This window comes from Chenopodium album, chromosome 15 (assembly GCF_948465745.1).
Source record: "Chenopodium album chromosome 15, dcCheAlbu1.1, whole genome shotgun sequence".
Taxonomy (NCBI): domain Eukaryota; kingdom Viridiplantae; phylum Streptophyta; class Magnoliopsida; order Caryophyllales; family Amaranthaceae; genus Chenopodium; species Chenopodium album.
Window position 1 is genome coordinate 15,261,558 of NC_137848.1, and position 17,824 is coordinate 15,279,381.

General features: G+C 36.3%; 1 protein-coding gene across 1 annotated transcript; it reads left to right on the top strand.

The window, feature by feature from the left end:
- Positions 1–9,954: 9,954 nt before the first annotated feature.
- LOC145581998 (ribonucleoside-diphosphate reductase small chain A-like) lies at positions 9,955–15,605 on the top strand. Its single transcript, XM_081639036.1, has 9 exons — positions 9,955–10,515; positions 12,175–12,335; positions 12,935–12,983; positions 13,061–13,187; positions 13,680–13,745; positions 13,856–13,972; positions 14,173–14,335; positions 14,453–14,523; positions 15,211–15,605. Exons 1-9 carry the CDS (start codon positions 10,350–10,352, stop codon positions 15,323–15,325), a joined length of 1,035 nt encoding a protein of 344 aa, XP_081495162.1. The 5' UTR covers positions 9,955–10,349; the 3' UTR covers positions 15,326–15,605.
- Positions 15,606–17,824: the final 2,219 nt, after the last annotated feature.

Here is a 17,824-nt window from a genome sequence, read left to right on the forward strand (position 1 = left end):
TTCCACAATTTTCACATAAAGCCTCATTAGAATTATTATTGATTGCAGAAACATTAGTTATATTTGCAGTACTAAGATTATCTAATTTTTGACAAATAAAGGTTAATTGAGCTTGTAAAAAGGACACAGAGTCGACACTATGTTTCCCTTTGTTAGCAAACCTCTAGGATTCCCATATTGGGAATTGTGGATTGACATATCTTCGATAACTTGACCTGCATCATCAACATTAAGGTTCATAAACCTCCCACTAGCTGCAGAATCCAATATTGTTCTAGATAAATTTCCAATCCCATTATAAAAGGCTTGGATTAACTGCCATTGTGCTAAATTATGGTGGGGACACTCCCTCTGCAGATCCTTGAATCTTTCCCAAGCCTCATACAAAGTCTCATCTGGCTCTTGGGCAAAGTTTTGAATTGCACTTCTTAGCAAAGTTGTCCTCTCTGCAGGATAATATTTATTATAGAAATTTAAAACAAGAGTTTCCCAGTTAGTTATACCAAGTGCAGTTCTATTTACTCCATTATACCATAATTTGGCTTTTCCACATAAAGAAAAAGGAAAGAGAATCTCCCTGATTTGGTCCTGTGTGACTCCAGCTTGCCTGATGGTATTGCAATATTGACAGTAGTCTGCAATATGAAGATTTGGGTCTTCACCCTTAGCTCCACTAAATTGCTTCCTTTCTGTCATCGTGATAAACTGGGGTTTAATCTTGAATTGCACCCCATCAAGAGCCGGAGTGGGGGTAAGATGTGGAAAATCTGTGAGCGTCGGCTGCGAATAATCACTAAGCTTCTTAGGTGTCGTCATCTCTGATTCTGAATCTGAAGGATCTTCTGAATCACTTGAATCAGATGGAGGGTCTCAGCGATTATTGTTATCCCCAGAACCCGCCAGGACTTGCCTGAAAAGATTCTTTTGTCTATGAAAAGAGCGTTCGATCTCAGGGTCGAATGGGATATAACCTGATCTGGAACACCTGGGCATACACAAAGAACTAGACGACAAATATGAGAACTGTCCCAGAGAACTTACGCTCTCTGGGACGAAAGAAAATAATCTACACTATAAAAACAATCAGAAATAAAAATAAAACTGTTTTCCCGGCAACGGCGCCAAAATTTGACAGGCTAAAGTCGTAATCACCTAATCAAAAATAATACCTAAATCCACTAACTATGTAGATAGGGAAGAAAGGTCGAACCACAGGGAAACAAGTCAATTTATTCCTAATAAATCTATATAATCTAGATTATCAAGTAACCAATTTGTTATTATAAAGGAGAACTAAACTACTAGGAGTAAAAGTGGAAAGGAATAAAAGTAGGAGGAAAATCAAGGAATAAAATACCTAGGGCATAGGTTCACCAATAAATAATATTCCAGGGTAAAACATAATAATCAATCATCAATGCATCAATTAATCAGATCATAAAGGGCTTTCTCTACGTATTACAATCACAGAATTAATCTACCGGTATTAAATCTCATCTCTCGAATCTCGACTTAACCATTTATAAATTAACCTGCCTATTGAAACTAGACCTAAACATCAATTCTCGTCTCTCGAATCTCGAATCAATATTGTCAAACTCATGCATAAAAGATCAGGCCTAATCTAGTCACAGAGCATTAAATCAATCAATAGGAAATTAATCAAGTTTTGACAATCAACAACAATAGATTACCCCTTCATATTATTTATGGATCCCTATAAACCCTAGAAAGAAAACTACTCAGACATAATTAAACATAAACTAAACGAAGCAATTAAACAAGTCATGATGTAAGAGAAAGAATAAATAACTGAGATTAAAGGAGAATAAATTGTTACCAAAGTTGAAGGAAACAAGAGATGGAATTAAAAAAAGAGTTGCAGAGAGAGAAAATAATACTAGAGTTTAAGAGGGGAGAGAAAGAAAAGTTAGAGAAAAAGAAAAGAGAGAGAGAGTAAGGGAAGAGAAGGGAAAAAAAAAAGAAATACTAAACTCGCTTCACAAATGCGTAAAAATAAAACTCAGCTCGAGAATCCTAAATTAAAACAACTTAAACGACGCTTAAACTTCTCCTCAGAATCACGTTCCCGATCGGGCGAGGCACCGCCCGATCGGGCCCGCCTTTTTCTTCGTGACTCTCCTGGGTAGCCGCGCTCGATCGAGCTAATGCTCACCCGATCGGGCGCGCCTTTCCTGATGCCTCTGACTACGTGCCAGCCCGATCGGGCGTAAGCTTGCCCGATCGGGCCCGATCTCTTCCTCGAGGCTTGGACTTCGATTGGGATTGATTCTTCGGCCCAATCCGGATTTCCTCTTCGGGTCTTGAATACTTGGTCCAAATGTCTCGGTATCACACACCGAGCCCTTAATCACCGGCTCTAACTGGTCCTGGGCTTCAAAGATGGTCGTGTCCTCCTAATGTCCGTAGTTGCTCCATGAAAAACCCGGAAAACGCTCCAAATATGCAATTTCCTACAAAACTCAAGCAAAACTACAAAAACACTAAAAAACACCAATTAGTAATAAAAGTGGCTCTAAAGAGCCAAAAACACTACCAATTATGACCAAGGGACGGGGGTAAAATACTATATAAATTGGACACATCAATTTACTTGGCAATATATATTCAATTTATTGCGATATGATCGTGACAATGAGAATACAAGCCAAGACTTGATAAACATCCAAGAATTGTGAAATCGTTATATAACAAACTCCGATAGAAACCCTTATGAAGTGTTAATAAAGGAGCTATCAATCTATATGAGATATATTTTGATAATGGATGAGAATTACCTATCTTTGAACCATTATTCAAGGGATATACTTTTAAGATATGCTACAAAACTAAACAAAACTACATATGTCAAATCAAAATGTAGCAAAGGCTTCATATGTGATATGGATAAGAAAAGTTCTTATAAAGTCTTTCTACAAAGCAAGGAATGAAAGTTGTATTAAATAGTTAATGCACATTCAATTCCTATACAGAGCACGGGGTACTACTACACAAGTCATACTTAGCACAAAATGTTTGTTGCTCAAGTAGATGCCCTTATGGAAAACATGTCATTTCCAAAAGGTCAAGTGGGAGTAGTGTAAGTCTCGAAAGAGTTCAAGAAAAGCAACAAACAAACATGGTTCAAACCATGGTTGGTTCACCCTATGCTAAATATGCCTCTTCAAAAGACAAGTGGGAGCATAAGAATCTCAAAAAGTTCGAGAGCCTTGAAAGAGTTCAAGAAAAGCTAATTCGAAAATCTTGAAGAAATTCGAGAAATAATCGAATAAAATCAACAATATGAGCATGATTTACCTCATGTTACAAATGACAACGCGTGGTCTCATTAAGTGTAATGGTAATAATAACCATGTGTCAAAGGTAGTACATTCCAAGTGCACATCCTCTATTGTCGTTTCTCATTGAAAACTAAACAAAGTTGTTGTATAAGTTTCAATTGTTGCATAAAAACCCACAATGATGAATAGCATACATAAAACTTAGCCAAAGAAATATGATTTCATATTGACTAAGAGTTCTAAAATATTGGTTTTGGAACATGAAATTATGCAAGTAAGAAAGATTATTTGACAAGTTATAACTCCAAGTGGTTCAAAAACCATGAAATCTTAAATTGATTCTAAGTTTGTAAGCAAGTGTATGACACTTGATTAATTTGCCTATTTGGGTATGACTCATTATAAGAAAAACAGACAAGAAAGAAAAATGTTTTCTAACCAAAGCAAAGACTTGTTAAAGGATTCAACTAATTCATAGTATGACTATGACTACAATGAAACCTTTACATTAGTCATATTGCTAAGATTTATTAAAGATATTTTAGTGATTTCTACCTTATGAGATTTGGTAGATGGATTTCAAAACGCTTTCTTGAAATTGTTCATGAAAGAAGATTTGTATACAATACAATCAAAATAGTTTTGAAAATCCAATAATCCTAATGATGTATAAGAGGTTCATTTATGGATCAAAGAAAGCATCATGGAGTTAGTATTCTTAATTTTGTGAGTTAATCAAAATTGTTTGATGTTCTCATAAAATGAAGATATTATTTATACAAGATTTTTAGTGGGAGGTATGAAGTCTTCTTGGTCTAGTACAAAGAGCAATTATTCGTTGCTTGAAGGGTCAAGTGACGGCTAATGCATTTTGTATGAAAAAACTTGAAGAGAAAAATGAGCACAATTGGGATTCGAGATCTATTGAGATAGGTCTCGAAGGATGTTTGAGTTTGGTTAAGAAGCTTATATTGATAAGATTCTTATGAGATTCAGCATTATATTGAAAAGAGCTTCAATCCCATATAACATGGCACATTACTTAAAGATTCAATGCTTTGAGAAAGGTTGGTGAAATTTTTGAGTGATGCTCCTTGTGCATTTTGCAAAGGATGCATCATGCATGTCATGGACTATACTCATCTGTTTGATTCACGTGTTTTAAGAACGAGTGATAATTAATTTCAATCGAAATCCAATGTAACGTTGGAATACAATTAGAAATTCCTAATTCCTAGTGAAAGGGTGAAGAAAGATTTTTAGTGTAAGGAGATGAATATTATTATTAAAATTTAGAAGTTGCAAAATTCATATTTATGAGAATGTCTCATGAATTATACTTACTAAACCTCTTCCATAACCAAGGTATGACAGTCATACTAAGGTTCTTGGATTGAAGCAAGTTATGTAATTTAAGTTGTGTATGTTTTGAGAAAAACATGCTACATAAGTAATACATCAACTAGTAAAATTATGTTTATCAATTGAAACAAATAAAGTTTTAATCTTGTTTAATTATGGTTTTGATATTAAATAAAAAGTCCAAAATAATTATGGATTGATGGGCTCATCAAGTTAATGACCTGGTGAATGAAACCCCACAGGTGAACTAAATTCATACATTATTTAAGTTCTTAGTTAGAAGTCATTAAATTGGACATAAATGATTTCAAGAAATGGATTAGAATGTAAGATTGATTGGATAACGCAGTTTTATGGGCTATACGGGCTATACGGTTAATCACATGGATATGCATGAATGATGCATGATCGTACTATTGACCTACTTTGAAGTTCAAGTATAGAGCTTCCGGATATATTAGTGGATTCCTTTAACATGAGTGGAACACTGATTCCATTCAATTATTAATTTAACTGTGGTAAATTCAAACGTCTACTCGAAACTGGAGATTATAAAGGATGTCCTGGTTACTTCAATAATTGAGTGGGAGCTTTGGTTGCCACAAGATTGGATTGAGTCTACCTATTTAATTAGGAATGTGTCATCGCGCCTTGAAGAGGGAGAATTCAGTGAATGCGTGGCCGCGCTAAAATGTATTACTCAGTAATCATTTGTTTTGTAATTCTAACTCAGATTTCAAGAAAAGATTTGTAAATTAATATGATCTCGACATGTGATGCAATCATATTATCAAATCGACACATATTGACTAAAGAAATTTGAATATTTCACACTTGTCTCAGATAAGTGGGAGATTAAAGGATTTATGTCTTCATCAAGTGCAATTACTAAATATATAATGGATCAAATTACGGAGATAATTAAGTTCGTTCTTTTGGGTCGTCATTATTTGTTGCTAGACGTGATCAATGATCTTTGTGCTAGTCAAATAGTCCAAAGCCCAATAGAATGGATCCTATAAGGTCACACAAAAGGGTGATGGATTGAATAAAAGAAAGAAGCCCATTATTGGGCCTCATGGAGTGGCCGGCCATATGGGATTGAAGAGGGAATAGTTTGGGCTTGGTTTTGGACTCTAATTATACATATGATGTATAAATAGAGGCCTTGCCTAGGGTTTGACATAATACTTGAGCAGTCAATTGAGAATAGACTTGTTAGCAACCAAACTCTAACGCCTCGCGCACATACTCTCTCCTCTTCCCTCATGACCGTACACGTGCGGTTATGCGTGTGGTGCACGGTGGTGGTCGTGGTTGTTCGTGGCTCGATTTTCTCCTCCCCTCTCCGTAGAAGGTGGTTCGAAGTGTTCGGGCCCAACTATCTAGCAGTAGTGCAGGTTCAATCCTATCATGTGGACTAAGTAGAGGAGCAACGCTTGGGGCTCTATTATCTCCCTATTTGACAGTTAATCGCTTGTGTAAATCACGTGTCAAAGGGATGTATTATGTGATTCTTTATATGTTATGCTTGTAGATCCTGTTTAGGTGCGAACAAATATGATTCGTCAAATTCCGCTTAGAGTACCTAAAACCCTACAGGCTTACCTTGGCTGGTTTATGGAGACTTTAATGAAATAGCCTTTGACCATGAAAAATGGGGGGGGGGGGAACGCTCACCCATTACACCAAATGAGAAATTTTAATGAAACAATCCATGATTGTCAGCTAATTGACTTAGGCTATGTTGGGAATAAGTACACTTGATTCAACAAACAAAAGAGGAATCCCATCCTTGAGAGACTAGACAGGTTCATGGCTAGTGCTGAATGGATTCAGCGTTTCCCTCACAACCTTGTTAGGAACTTGCCTAGAATGTCTTCTAATCATAACCTCCTTCTTCTACTTCTGAAAAGAAAAGAGAACTTCCCAGGGGAAGCCCCCTTTAGGTTTGAACCCCCATGGCTATCTGATTTAGAATTCCTGCCTATTGTCAAGAATAAATGACTTTCCTACCAATCAAATATGACCCAAAATCTTGATTTTTTAGCAGCAGACCTAAGAACCTGGTCGGCTAACCACTTCTCAAACCAAAAACAAAAGAAAAAAAGACTTTTAGCCAGAATAAATGGAGCCTAGCTTGCCTTCCAAAGAGACCCAAATAACTCCTTCCCTTTTGAGCTTGAACAAGACCTATAGAAACAATTAAACACCATCTTAGACCAGGAAGAACTCTTCTGGACTACCATGGCCAGAACTGACTGGTTACTCCAAGGTGACAGAAACACCAAATTTTTCCAATGCACAACCATCATAAGGGGAAAGAGGAACAAAATAATGTCCCTCAAGAACAGTGTTGGGGAATGGATAGAGGAACCTCGTCAAATCCACTCTCACATCCTACACCACTTCCAAAATCTGTTCACTTCTGAAGCTACAGTTGAAATAAGTTCAGCTCCCTCCACACAGGAGATAGAATTCTCAACACCCCCCCCCCTTTTAAGTGAGATTAAAGATGCTCTCTTTTCCATTGGGCCATTGAAGGCCCCAAGAATTGATGGATTCCATGCTTCTTTCTTCCAATCTTCTTGGCAGTTCATCTAGCGGGACTTTCACTCTTTTGTGAACCAGATCCTCAGTTAAAAGCAAATCCCATCAGACTTAAATAAGATTTTCATTTTCTTAGTGCCAAAAGTATTATCCCCCTCCCTTATCACTAGCTTCAGGCTCATCAGTCTGGTAAACATTGCATATAAGCTAGTGACCAAGATCCTAGTTCACAGAATTAGACCCCACCTCTACTCCATCATCTCCCCAAGTCAGAACAACTTCCTCAAAGGCAGGGAAACTGAGGTTAATTACATCATAGCCTCTGAGATACTACATTCTATGAGAAAGAAAAAGGGATCAAGGGGGGTGTTTTGCCCTTAAGCTTGATCTTGAAAAAGCCTATGATAGGTTTGAGTGGTCTTTTATTAGGCATTGCTTGCAATACTTTAACTTCTCACATGATACAATATCTCTTATCATGTCTTGTATCACAACTGTGTCCTCTCAAATTCTCATTAATGGAATACCTTCTCAAAAGTTCAATCCTACTAGAGGCATAAGACAGGGCAACCCCCTATCACTTTATATCTTTATCATATGCTTGGAATTCCTTTCTAGACAAATCCATGAAGAGTGTAGCAATAATAGATGGAAACCCTTTAGATTTAGAGGTGGGAAAACTGATATCTCCCATTTACTCTTTGCGGATGATGTTCTCTTATTTGGCATTACTGACAGACAGACTCTGACTTCCATGGCTACTACCTTTAAAAAGTTTTGCTCCATCTCAGGACAAAAGATAAATAAGGATAAGAGCCAAATATATTTTTCAAAAAATACTTCAATCCACATGATTGATGAATTTGAACAAGCATTAAATGTCAGCAAATCCAGTGACTTGGGAACCTATCTAGGATACCCATTATCTAAAAAGAGGCCTAATAGGAGGCATCTCTTTTGCCTTATCGATAAGCTAGGGAAAAAACTGGCTTCCTGGAAGACAAATACTCTTTCAAGGGGAGGGAAATTAGTGCTTCTAAGATCCACTATGCTTTCCATTTCTAGATACTATATGTCTTACATTAAGCTCCCAAAGTTTATCCTGGGGAATCTTGATTCAATCTGCTCTAAATTCTTATGGGGGGGGGGGCAACTTTGATTCCAAGAAAATAACTTGGATATCTTGGCAGAATATATGTCAAGAAAAGCACAAAGGGGGGTTAGGACTACTGCAAAACACTAATATAAATCTATTAGGATTAGCAAGATTATGTTGGATGGTGGATACCAAATCCAACTAGGCTGGTAGATTACTTTTCGAGAAATATATAAGTAATAAGCACAGTCCAACCCCCTTCAACAAGGGCTCACATATTTGGAATGTTGTGGGAAGAGGATGGGATCTCTTCCAACAGAGTCTCCTATGGGAACCTGAAAATGGTGCAATGATAAATTTCTGGAATAATAAGTGGTTGCAATCTGATTCTGTTAGAAGCTTACTGGTGGAACCCTCTTAAATAGCTCTCATCAATGCCTCCACTCTCTTCCTATTCACTCAAAACAGGATTTGGAAGAGGCTATAAACTTCCAAATTCCTGATACTTGTTCAGCATAATTGATAGTACTACACTATTTGAAGGTAGTGACTATAACTTCACAAATTGGACAAAACAAGGGAAATTTAATAGTAGTAAGGCAATAGAATGGCTGCTTGAGCACAAACCAAGTGGGAACAACTTGGCTGAACAGGAAAAGTGGGATTGGAATACAATTTGGAAATGCAACACTTATCCCAAAATAAAAATGTTCATCTGGTAGCTAGTCTGGGATAGACTCCCAACCGCTGAAAACCTCTATGCTAGAAAAGTGGCAACAACAAAGGCTTGCACCTTCTGCCCATATGAAATGGAAAGTATAGATCACCTATTCTACCATTGTACCAGAGCTTTTGAGTTATGGGAAGCCATAGCTATCCCCTCTGTATGTCACAAACAAATTCAAGAATCCACCCAAAGTTGGATCTTCAGGAATCTCAAAACAAACCAAACATCTCAACACACCATTCCTTGGCATGTCATTTTCTGTATCTCTAGAAGGAACAAATTGCTTTTCTCACAAATAAACTCTCCCATTCATACCTCTATTACCCAATGCATGTGGGCTGCTACAGAATGGTTCTTTTCCTCAGACCAATCTTCTAGATTAAAGCCTACACCTCCAGCATGGGTACCTCCCCTAGCTACCTTCTTAAAAATTAATGTTGATGCCTCCTTTATCTCTATGTCGAAAGAAGCAGGGTGTGCAGGTGTTTGTAGAGACGAACATAGAAACTGGATTGAAGGATTTCAATGGAGAGGCTACTCTGTCTCTTCTTCAGATGTTGAGCTACAAGCAGTTAGACTTGCTCTGGATTGGATAACAGAACATGGATGGACAAAGTGCCACATAGAAATAGATTGCAAATCTGTTGTGTAGGAAATAAATGATATTGACCCATGTTTTCTAACGCCTAAATTATGTGAATACAGGCAGCAACTACTTCATCTGAATGAGATCAAGCTATTCTATGGAGAAAGGGGCAAGAATCAAGTGGCAAACATCCTGGCTAAGAATGCAAAGGGACTCTAAATGTTTTGAACCAGTGTTGTATTATATCAGTTCCTCCGAATATCTGTAGTAGTACTTTAGCTGATGACATTGCTAATATTAATAGGGGTCATACCCATCAGGTTGTAATTTTTGGGCATTCCTTTGGAATGTCAACAAACTCTATTATGCCGTAATGAATGTTCCCTATTTCGGTTGATATCAGACAGTTTCTTCAACGATTTTAGCCCATTCATTTCGCGGGAATTTCACGAGAGGCGGTTACATTTCCAACGATGATCATATTATTTCCTCATTTCATAACGACGTCGTCAAATTTCAATTGAAACGAAATCAAAACCATCTCGTGAATAGAAAAGTTCAAAAAAACAACACTTCCACAAAAATCCACCATTAACGTACTGACAAATTTACCCACTTTCTCTCTCCTCTTCGAATAGGGTTTTTGTAGGGTTTTTATTATCTCTTCCAATTTCATTTTTCAAACCCATCGTATCAAAAAGTTTCCAACTTTGGGCCAGAATTGAAATGGGTTCTTTGAATAATGGGGAGGAGAGAGAAAGAGAGGTTGAATTTGGTGATGAAGAAGATGAACCCATTTCAATGGAACAATCTGAAAGGTTCTGTATGTTTCCTGTTCGTTATAATCAACTTTGGGAGATGTATAAGAAAGCTGTCGCTAGTTTTTGGACTGGTTTGTATCCACATTTCCTTCAATTATCTTTTTAATGTTGTTTTTGTTTTTTTCGGATTTTTATTGGTTTAAATTTGGGTTAATATATGAAAATCTCTGTTTGGAATGCTCGATTGTGTAATTTGAACAAGTTATGCGACAATTTAAGTTACTCGGAGGAGTTTTGTTGGATTTTTTGCCAATTGCTTGTCATGTTGGTTGGTTTTGTCTTGATGAAGTTTCTAAATTTGAGATAATTTTGTGAAAACAATTATGATTCATGCTAGTTATATTATGTTTTTGTGAAATGGGGGTGATAATGTTCTGCTGTTTGTTAAGAATTTGATCAATATTTAGGGATTGTTTTGTTTGCTAAGCCTTAATTGGATGAGTTTAGGACTCTGACATTGTTAAGGCGGTTTTTCGTAATCGTGTGTTGGACTAATGACTTAACTATTCTGCGTGCTTGAAAATGTTGGAGAGGTCTTTTTGGATGTAATAGTGTGTTTGGTTGGTATATATAGAGCAAGGAAGAGGGGAGGGAAGGAACAGGTCAGCATTTCACTTTTCGTCTTTCAAGCATTGGAATGATTTTGTCTTTGTAAAGATGACTGAGTATTATCTCCTTGATAACTTGGAATGTAAATTATGTGGCAAACTTGTCATTAAATCCCTCTATGTAGTTTAGGTAGAATTTGGGGATAATTTTTCTGTTGGATTTTGGAGCCTCAATAATGGGCTTAATTTACGGTGTGTTTGGATTGAAGGAAATGGAGGGAAAGGAAGGGAAGGGAAGGGAAATGGAGAGATGAGATATCTTTCATTTGGATTACAAATGAGGAAGGAAGGGATTTGGAGGGGAGAGAATTGGAGGGATTAAATTGCAAGAAATTTATCCCTCCAACAAGGGAGAGATTTGGAAGGAAAACTCACCATTTTTCCTTCCCCTCCCTATCCCTCCCCTCCTCTTCTCCTCCCTCCCCTTCTTTTCCTTCCCCTTTATTTATCCAAACACAGTGTTACTAAAAAAAAAACTCTCTTTAGGCATTTGTCTATGCTTAGGAAGAAGCAGAGATCATAATGATGATCTTAAACTGAGAAATCTTAGTAGATTCGGATGAAAATTGATAGATCCTTAGTATTTGAAAATGAAACCATTTGTTTAATGATGCTATGAACTCAATTACTGTATAACTTTACATACAATATTGAACTTTGAATGTCCTTTATTATACTGGCCTGGGTCTACAAATGTTTGCACTATACTTTCTTGTGAAGGTACGTGTTTCTTTTAGACTGTAATTTGTACCGTTCTGATGACATGATTTGATTGTCCAAGATTCTAGTGTGTGTTTGTGTAGGTTATTTCATAAAGTAGCAGAGCTTTTAATGGACTATAGATGATTTTCTATCCATTTATCAAGCCTGTTGTTTCAAATATTTTGTCTACTTTATCTAATTAATTTTCTTACAATTGATATGCTACATTTGGCTCTCTTAGATTCACATCTATTATGTTCTTATATTTTTAAATTACGGTTGCAACTGTTCAAGTTCTTGTAGTGTTGTAGGTATCCTTTTTTTTTTTTTTTTTTTTTTTCTTATGTTACGCTTTAATTTTGTTTGTCTGTTGTGTATAGTTCTATTAACAACAATTCTGCTCTTTTTGTGTAATTACAGCTGAGGAGGTTGATCTCTCCTCTGACGTGCAGCAATGGGACTCTTTATCGGACTCAGAGAGACATTTTATAACTCATGTACTGGCCTTTTTTGCTGCGTCTGATGGGATTGTTTTGGAGAACCTTGCTGCAAGATTTTTAAATGATGTAAAAATTGCAGAGGTGAATTTCTCTGAATGATTTCGAATAGCCAGACAAGATTTGTTTCCTTGTTGTTATAGTTCCATGATAGAAGACAAAGAATTTATTATGTGCTTGGTTGAATGTTATGTTATTTTATAAGTAATGCTCAGCTAAATATTTTGTTACTAGTCTTACTGAAATTTTATTTGTTAATTGACACCTGTTTGCTTAAAAGAAAAAAAAAAATCATTCTTGAAGTTTCCTTTTGTGAGATAACTATATCCAAATTTTAATGCCCTGTTTTATTGGGCATGATGGCACAAATGTTTTAAAGTTTGTTTGTATGATTTAATTTATATTTGGCCAGAGATTCCTTGGTCTTTTTCCTTACGAATCACTAGCAAAGATTTATATACTAAGGCATTTGAACTTTGAAAAGGTCTAGATTTTTGTGATGTTTGTTGATGAATGTTCTTTTCTCTTTGTGATGGAAGACATGAATGGAGGCTTTATAATATATATTGTGTATCCTCTTGGTGTTTTGTTTTGTTATCCTTGCTTTAATGATATAGTATGATGCTTGCTTTGTTGAGGTTGACTGACTGTCTTTTTTAATTTTTGGTTTTTAACTTATAAAGGCTCGAGCTTTCTATGGATTTCAAATTGCAATGGAGAATATACATTCTGGTAAGATCGAGACTCGTAGTGTTTATTTTGCATTCTTCATGAGGATTAAAAGTACGAATTTTACTTCCTGTTCACAGAGATGTACAGTTTGTTGTTGGAGACATATATTAGGGATTCTAAAGAGAAGAACCACTTGTTCAATGCCATTGAGACAATTCCATGTATAAAGAAGAAGGCAAACTGGGCTTTAAATTGGATTCAGAGGTAGCATTGCCTTATGGTTTTGTAGGTATTGTAGCAAAAGTTGTATAAGTACCATCTTATAGGTTTTAGTAATGATGAAGAAGTTTATTCAATATCAGCTAGCCATCAGGTAGTTGTGTTCAGATATTTTCTTCTTACTTGATTGTTGGTATAAGTTTTATTCTGCTTGTTTATGATTAGATTTTTTTTTTTTTTTTTTTTTCAACTTGCAAGCAGTCTAATTACAATTTTCACCCTAAACTTTATCTGGATCTTAGACTTGAGGTCAAGATTGAGCTGCTAAGCTCTTAAAGCTATTGTATTAAGTTCTGTTCAGGAAAAGAACTCTTATAAAAATTTGCATGCTTTGTCACTTAAATGATACTTAATTATCTCTTATTTAATCTCATGGCCTTGGAATCGTAAAGTCAAACTGTATTATTTTTCTTGCTTTGTTAGGACTGAACAATTAGTAATCTTATTTGGAATATTATCCACGTGTTTGTTGTGCAGTACAAATTCTTTTGCAGAAAGAATTGTTGCATTTGCTTGTGTTGAAGGGATCTTTTTTTCAGGAAGGTGTGTTTTTACTTGATTTAATATTGCTCTGTTTATTCATTGTGCAACTCACAGTGTGGTTAGTGATATGTTTTTTTTTTTTTTTTTTTTTTTTTTTTTTTAAATTTCAGCTTTTGTGCCATATTTTGGCTTAAAAAGAGAGGCATGATGCCTGGTTTAACTTACTCGAACGAGCTTATATCAAGAGATGAAGGCCTACACTGTGATTTTGCCTGTCTTCTGTACAGGTCTCTATTCTCCACACTTTAATCTGTTGCTTTTGAGCTTCTTATGGCCTGTATGCTCTCCAGTTCAGTTTCGTTTGTGAAGCTCTTGTTCCTTCCTCTGTTAATGGTGCAATATCATTTCAAGTTTGATGCAGTGCATTTGACTGATGTTTTTCCTCTTTTCCCTTTGTCCTGTGCTCAATGTAATGACAATTTTCCAGTTTGCTGCGTAAGAAATTGCAGCCAGAGACAGTTGAAAAGATTGTGCATGAAGCTGTTGAAATTGAGACGGAGTTTGTATGTGATGCACTTCCGTGTGATTTGATTGGCATGAATGCTGTGCTCATGAGGCAGTACATAAAATTTGTTGCTGATCGACTTCTGGTACAGTTGATGTCATTTTAATTAGTTCTTTGGATTTTTTTAATGAAGTATTTAGGAAATATCATTGATACATATGAGGGTGCTAAATTATCATTGATGTTGCTCTCACTCTTTCAGGTGTCATTGGGGAGCCAAAAGAAATACAATGTGGCAAACCCTTTCGATTGGATGGAGTTCATATCACTAACGTAAGTATGATGAGTTTACTTTGATTAATTTTTGGAGCAAGTGACAAATACTTAACCTTATACAGAGTAATACTATAAATGATATTTTAATCAAAGCATGTGACTATATCGTCTACATGAGTTCAAGGAGCTGAAACTGCTCTGGTAGCTGAACTGTCTGTTTAGCTGTTCTGTGCTAAACTGCTAGTTACTTGATCTGTTAAAATAAAAGGTTTTTTTCTTCTGACCCTTTTTTCCCCCTATTTTTAAGAAATTAATTTCCTACTCAGGTTTTATCTTTAGTTTTTGTTGAATAAAAAATAGCCGAGGGTAAAATATGCTGAATCTTGTATTCTTGTGACATCCTGACATATGGTATAAGTCATATTTTGAATGTCATCCTGTGTCTTGTAGCCTTGCACTATCATTTTCTTCTATTCTTTGACACCTCATGAACACGTAAAATTCAATTGTTTAGTGATATTGGTATATACGGATAATGTAGTTTAGATAAGAGACAATGGTGGTATTATTGATCGAGACATGTTATGTACTTGGAAATTGTGGGGAGCAAATTATATAATCACATCCTTTTTAAATCAAGATCATGGAATAAAAGTGTGCTTATAAGTTATAATATATTCTGAGCACTTGTTTAGTGTTTATACGGCTTAGACTTCGAATCTTGATTTGCCATAACTTATGCAGGGGAAAGGCGAACTTCTTTGAGAGAAGGGTAGGTGAGTATCAGAAGGCATCTGTAATGTCTAACCTTAAGGATGGTAACAAGAACTTTGTGTTCAAGCTGGATGAAGATTTTTAGTGTTGATTCGTTTGATATTGAGAAAGAGTGATCCAATTTGTTTGGGTGTATTCTTTTTTGTTTATAGTAGTGGAACATTTGCTGTATGTTAGTCTGGAGTAGCCTTATATTAGAAGACAAGGTATCTGTATTTTTATATTTACTTTTTAGATGTGTAAACCTTTTGGATATTATAGATATAAATATGTTACCTATCTTTTACAATACTACTTGTATAATGAGTTTGGTATGATTACTAAGCATGCTTGGTTTAGGAGGATTCCCACCTTGGAATCTTGAATTTTGTTGTATTGTCCTTTTAGGTTGGGCTTTCCTTGTGCCCTCTCCCTCGCCCTCGTCTTCCAACTTTCAAAGGTTTAGTTTTTAAAGATAGGATTGGATCGACTCTTGAGGGGTGCTCCACTATTACTAATGATAATTGGGCTCCTAGTGTATGATAAACTTTTTATACTCCCGCCCCCTCAAATTTAGGAATATATAACTAACATTTTCACGTGAAATCGACTTGTTCTAAAAAAAGGTACAACCCAAATGGATCTGATTTACGTGGCAAACATCTGGTAGCTAATCCGTCAGTAATATTATTACTCAAGTAAAATTATGCATGCAACCTAAAGTAGTTGTATTAGCACCAATTAGTAGGTAAGCTTTACTTCTCAATGTTGGTGGGAAAGGTAAAGTTTTGCAATCAGCCAAAAAAGAAAACTAGTACAAAAATGCTCATACATAATCATGATAATCATCTATTATCCCTAATTATATGGCTGACTTTTATGACATTCGTCCTTAGCCCTTAATAATACATGAGGTAATCTAATCACTTAACTTGAGACTTTTTATGCTAACACAAAGTTCATTGTCAATTAATGATGAAGAGCCTAACAGAATCATCCACTAGTGCTCACCTACCAAAAAAGTAATGCAAAAAATAAATTGGGAATAAAGTTGATAAAAAAGTAGGCAGTTTGATGAGGAAGTAAGGGATAAGTTGAACTTTTATTCATACCTAATGAAAACAAAACATCATCACTATCACAATTTCACAAAATGGGTGTTGTGATGGGGATCTCAACTCATGTCATTTTCTTCACCTACCCTCTAACCACTTATGTTAGGGTGGGTATCTTCATCGGTTCATCATATAATCCTATGTTGTCTTGTGGATAAAATCCGATTGCAGATGGATCAATCATCGGTAAAGTTGTGGGAAGTGGTATATGTTACGGATATGTTGTGTCTATGTTCTTATTTTTTTATGCCCATTATATTTGTTTGCTTGTAGAAAAAGTCTAAATCCTTTGGAATAAACAATTAGATTTCAAATGTAGTACATAATTATGTAGTACTAACTTAATTAATTAAAATCTTAAGAGGTGATGATAAATTGAAAAAATGTAGAGTAAAATATCTTGTATGTTTTCATTTTTAATATTCTTACAATTTTGTTGTAATACAAAATTGTTGAAAAATATAGAAATTTGAATAATCAATTTAGACAATCAAGTATGATGATATTATACAAGAAACTTTTTTGTTGCAGCATGCTATACCATGCAACAGGGGTTACTCGAGTTACTCGGTTAGGGGTTACTTCGAACAAGGGTTACTCGAGGGGTTCACTCGATCAAGGGTTACTCGAGGGGGTTACTCGGTCATGAGTTACTTGGGTTACTCGATCAAAGGTTACTCGAGTTACTCGGTTAGGGGTTACTCGATCATGGATTACTCGACTTACTCAATCAGGGGTTACTCGAGTTATTCGGTTAGGGGTTATTTAAGGAGTTCGGTCAGGGGTTACTCGAGTAATTCGGTCAAGGATTACTTAAGGAGTTCGGTCTAGGGGTTACTCGGTCAGGGCCTCAAGGGTTACTTGAAAGTTCAATCAGGGGTTACTTGAGGGTTACTCAATCAGGAGCTACTTGAGGGGTTACTTGGTCAAGGATTACTCGAGGGGTTTGGTCATGAATTACTCGAGGGGTTACTCGGTTAGGAGTAACTCAAGTAACCCTTGACCGAGTAACTTGAGTAACCCCGGCAACTCGAGTAACCCCTGACCAAGAAACTCGAGTAACCCCTGACCAAGTAACCCCCGACCGAGAAACTCGAGTAATCCCGACAACTCGAGTAACCTTGACCGAGAAACTTGAGTAACCCCTAACCGAGAAACTCGAGTAAACCCGACAACTTGAATAACCCTTGACCGAGAAACTTGAGTAACCCCAACAACTCGAGTAACCCCGGCAACTCAAGTAACCCCTGGCCAAGAAACTCGAGTAACCCCTGACCAAGTAACCCCCGACCGAGAAACTCGAGTAATCCCGACAACTCGAGTAACCTTGACCGAGAAACTTGAGTAACCCCTAACCGAGAAACTCGAGTAAACCCGACAACTTGAATAACCCTTGACCAAGAAACTTGAGTAACCCCAACAACTCGAGTAACCTTTGACCGAGAAACTCGAGTAACCCCGACAACTCGAGTAACCTTTGACCGAGAAAC

Excerpts from the sequence above, each read along its gene's own strand:
- LOC145581998 (XM_081639036.1), top strand. The coding sequence starts at position 10,350 with ATGGGTTCTTTGAATAATGGGGAGGAGAGAGAAAGAGAGGTTGAATTT. Across the intron at positions 10,516-12,174 it reads TGTCGCTAGTTTTTGGACTG|CTGAGGAGGTTGATCTCTCC; the intron begins GTTTGTATCCAC and ends GTGTAATTACAG. Across the intron at positions 13,188-13,679 it reads GCTTTAAATTGGATTCAGAG|TACAAATTCTTTTGCAGAAA; the intron begins GTAGCATTGCCT and ends TTTGTTGTGCAG.